The 3,874-nt window shown below is 36.3% G+C and overlaps 1 protein-coding gene across 1 annotated transcript; it reads right to left on the reverse strand.

The window, feature by feature from the left end:
* Positions 1-1,057: 1,057 nt before the first annotated feature.
* On the reverse strand, positions 1,058-2,624 carry LOC120725210 (olfactory receptor 52E4-like). The gene has a single exon (XM_040017973.1). It carries the CDS (start codon positions 1,983-1,985, stop codon positions 1,059-1,061), a length of 927 nt encoding a protein of 308 aa, XP_039873907.1. The 5' UTR covers positions 1,986-2,624; the 3' UTR covers position 1,058.
* Between the last annotated feature and the right edge of the window lie 1,250 nt (positions 2,625-3,874).

Below are 3,874 nucleotides of genomic sequence, written 5' to 3' on the forward strand. Positions count from 1 at the left end.
CCCAAATCTTAATCCAGTTGAGATAGTCAATCCTTATAATGCAAGTGAACAAACAAAGAGCCACAAACTGTGATCACCTTGGAGCTCTGATAAGGCAGGAATGGATGGTCATCAACCATCATTTGGCCACAGAGAATTTCAGAAGTTATGAAGAAGAATCATCACTGTACACACTGCATAAATTTGATTTGGAATCCTGATTTAGGTGTGATATATGAAAGCACATGACATACCAGAGGATATATGGAATGTTAATTTCCCTGGTGATATTTCTCTGGTTACCAATCAATGATAAATCATGCATTTAAGCAAGGCAAAGTTTACTAATAATACATGAGTTGTAATAAGTTGTAACACCTGTAAACTGTAACTTTATGGCAGTCCAAAATACCACTAAGTTGAACACCAAATCTACTCATAGCAATATTTAAAAATGAAGGCTACAAAGACAGTTCTGTCTCATACACACAGTTTTGCGCACAAATGACACGTAACTCTATAGACTAATGTTATATATATTTGATTTCTGAGTGAATAAAATATGTCTTGTAATAATTTCCTATGTTCAGCATTAGCACATTGCATTTGTAGCAGATACTTAATTCCTCTTCCGGCCCTGCACCAGCTGCTGTAGCAGTAGAACTTGTGGTGGCAAACATTATGTTCACATTATGTTTAATCAGAATCAGAATACATTAATAACCCTAATGATGTAAATGATGATGTAAAACTAGGCTTGTAAGAATAGGCAGTATTCCTTAAGAAAAATGAAAAAAATAAAAATAAAATAAGCATCAGCAACAATAACAAGATAGTTTTAGCTGTGATTAGGATGGTCTGTGAGTGCTTGAGTAGTCGAGTATGAATGGCTATATTTACCTGGAATAGGCATTTAGAGTCACTGCTGCTACTTGCATGCATGAGAGCAGGAGAGAAAAGAAAAATACATAATTGATACTGATGTTACTGTCTAATTAGTCATAATCATGACTATAATTGATTGATTTCAACTGTATCAGTTTGTAAGTTAAAAAATGAGTATTGACAGTATTGATACATTAGTTTTTGTTGACAGCGCAAAACAACCTTTTGAGGTGTTTAGAAATCTCCTTCATTTTTAGTCCATATATAATTGGATTGAAAAGGGGAGGATACATTACGATTTGCAAAGTCAATATGGAATGTAAAATCTTTGGAAAATTAGACTCCAGACCAGATACAATGACATCAAATGCACACAAACACAAATACCTGATCAAAACTATCAAGTGGGGCAAACAGGTCTGTGCAGCTTTTCTCCTGACTTCTTTACAGCTTTGATAGGATATCACAAGGATCCTGGTGTAAGTGAAGAATATGAAAACCGCAGGGAGAATTGCAACATTAGATAGTACAACCATATCATATACAGTTTGTGCTTTTGAATGCACACATAGAAGCTTGTAAATTGTATTGTTGCAAAAAATTCCAATGAAAGTAAAGTTACAGATTTTTTTATTGGCAATTAATACAGCTACCACTGCAACCTGAGAAGAGGGCACAATCCAAGCTAAGGTTAAAAAAATGCTGATAGTATTTTTTGTCATGATCATTGGATATTGCAGAGGTTTGCATATAGACACATATCTGTCATAGGCCATGGCAAACAAGAGTAAAAATTCTGAACCACCCAAAGAGTAAAACATAAAAAACTGAAAGACACAGATGGAATAAGATATGATCTGTCTTTTAGATAAAAAGTCAGTCAAAAGCTTTGGGTAAATAACAGTGCTTAACATAACAGAGTTCAATAGCAAAGCTGCAATAAAAATGTACATAGGCTCATGGAGACTTTTCTCAACCACAATGAGGAATACAATGGTGAAATTACAGCAGAGTATCAGAATGTATAAAGTAAACATGATCATAAAATAAAGATATCTGTATTTGTTCACTTGGAAAAACCAATCAAGAGTTATGTATGACACATTTAATGCCAGCTCCATTAAAATGATGAACCAAAAGTTTTAATAATTAAAAAGAGATATGACAGCAAGTGAGAGAAAACAGAAAGTGAACACCTACCTTATCCTGATCGGCATATGAGTGGACTTAAGAAAGTGAATGTTTTGACTTCTACTTGGACTCTGTTCATAAAACTGCTTCACCCTCTATGGACTTCATCCCTAACTCTCCAGTACAGTCCTGTGTTGAACTGTTTTCTCAGTACTACCCCCACTGTTTTTGGACTATTAAAACAAAATACTTTTTGTCCTTTGTAGTATTATAGTAAAAATGCATACATGTCCTCACTGTAAAAAAAATCTTATCACAAGACTGCAAGTAGTCTGAAAAACTAAGTACACACTGGTTGCTTCTATAGGAATTAAGAGGGTAGGTATAGTAACAAGGTGCTAATATTTAAATGCACCTCATTAATTGATCATGAGCAAGTGTGCACATATAGGTTCTATGTAAAAATTATTATATTTATGAAAAAGGTTATTAGAAAAAAAATACCCAAGCAAATATAAGCAAAAACCTGCTGAATGTAATGTTCAGTACAATTACAAAAAGACTGAACAGGTATGGCTTATTCGGAAGAGCTCCCAGGAGAAAGGTTTGTGAGGTTGCATCTAAACAAATCACAAGAATTCTGAAACAATGTCCTTTGTACAGATGAGACCAAAGGGGGGATGCTTACCCAAAATATATAGAGTGTTACAAAAACCATCTATCTATCCATCCATTTTCTTCCACTTATCTGGGGTGGCGACTCCATCCTTTCTCAGCTGTGGACAATGGGCTTAAACTTGGAGGTGCTGATTCCCTTTCCTGACGCTTCACACTTGGCTGCTAAGTACTCCAGTGTGAGCTGGAGGCCACCACCTGATGAAGCCAACAGAACCTCATCATCTGCAAAGTGCAGAGACAAGATTCTGAGACCACCCAAGTGGAAGCCTTCCGCCGCTTGGTTAGAAAATTATGAACAGAATTGTGACAAAAAACAACCCCGGTGGAGTCTAACATCCACCAGCAACAAGTTCGACTTGCAATGGCTGTATAAAGACTGAATGGCTCGTAGCAACGGGCCAGACAGGCCATACTCCCGAAGTTCCTCCCACAAAATACTCTGAAGAACATGGCCAAATGCCTCATTCAAGTCCACAAAACTCATGTAGACTGTTTTTCCCACCCCCCTCTTTATTTATAAAGTTTTGCACATGTAATTTGACATATCAGGCCCAATACAGCAAGTACCAGCCGATATAAAGACATATATCAAAACAAATTAGGCCTTTAACATACGGATGATAACAATAAAACAGAAAAAAGAAAGAAAAAATAAAAAGGAAGAAAAAACAAAAAAACAACAACAACCCACGCACAGAAAACAACAAACAAACAAAAATAATTTAAAAAATCAACTCCCTCCCAAAACCATAACAAAAGGGAACCCTGTGGTACAAAAGTTCAGTCTGTTGTAAGTGTTTTCAATGAATTAAAGTAAATGATAAAAGGCTGCCACATCTGTGAGAACTTATTAACATTTCCTCTAAGTCTAAATTTTATTTTCTCCATTTTTAAAAAGAACATAACATCTTCCAGCCAACGTGATCGGGCTGGAGGGTGAGGAGCTTTCCAAGACAGCAAAATTCGACGCCGTGCCTGCAGTGAAGTGAAAGCGATAATATCCAGTTGCTTACGACTAAGGTTTAGGGTGGCGTCCTCAGAAACACCAAAAATGGCAACTAGTGGACATGGTTTGAGAGTAACGCTCAAAACATGAGAGAGCACTTCAGAGTAAAAAGTCCAGTATAATTGAAGTGACGAGCAGGCAAAAAACATATGAGTTAAATCACAGGGGGAGGTGTTGCATCTGTTGCACAGGTCA

The sequence above is a fragment of the Simochromis diagramma genome, unplaced genomic scaffold, assembly GCF_900408965.1.
Source record: "Simochromis diagramma unplaced genomic scaffold, fSimDia1.1 OVJJ01000802.1, whole genome shotgun sequence".
NCBI lineage: Eukaryota > Metazoa > Chordata > Actinopteri > Cichliformes > Cichlidae > Simochromis > Simochromis diagramma.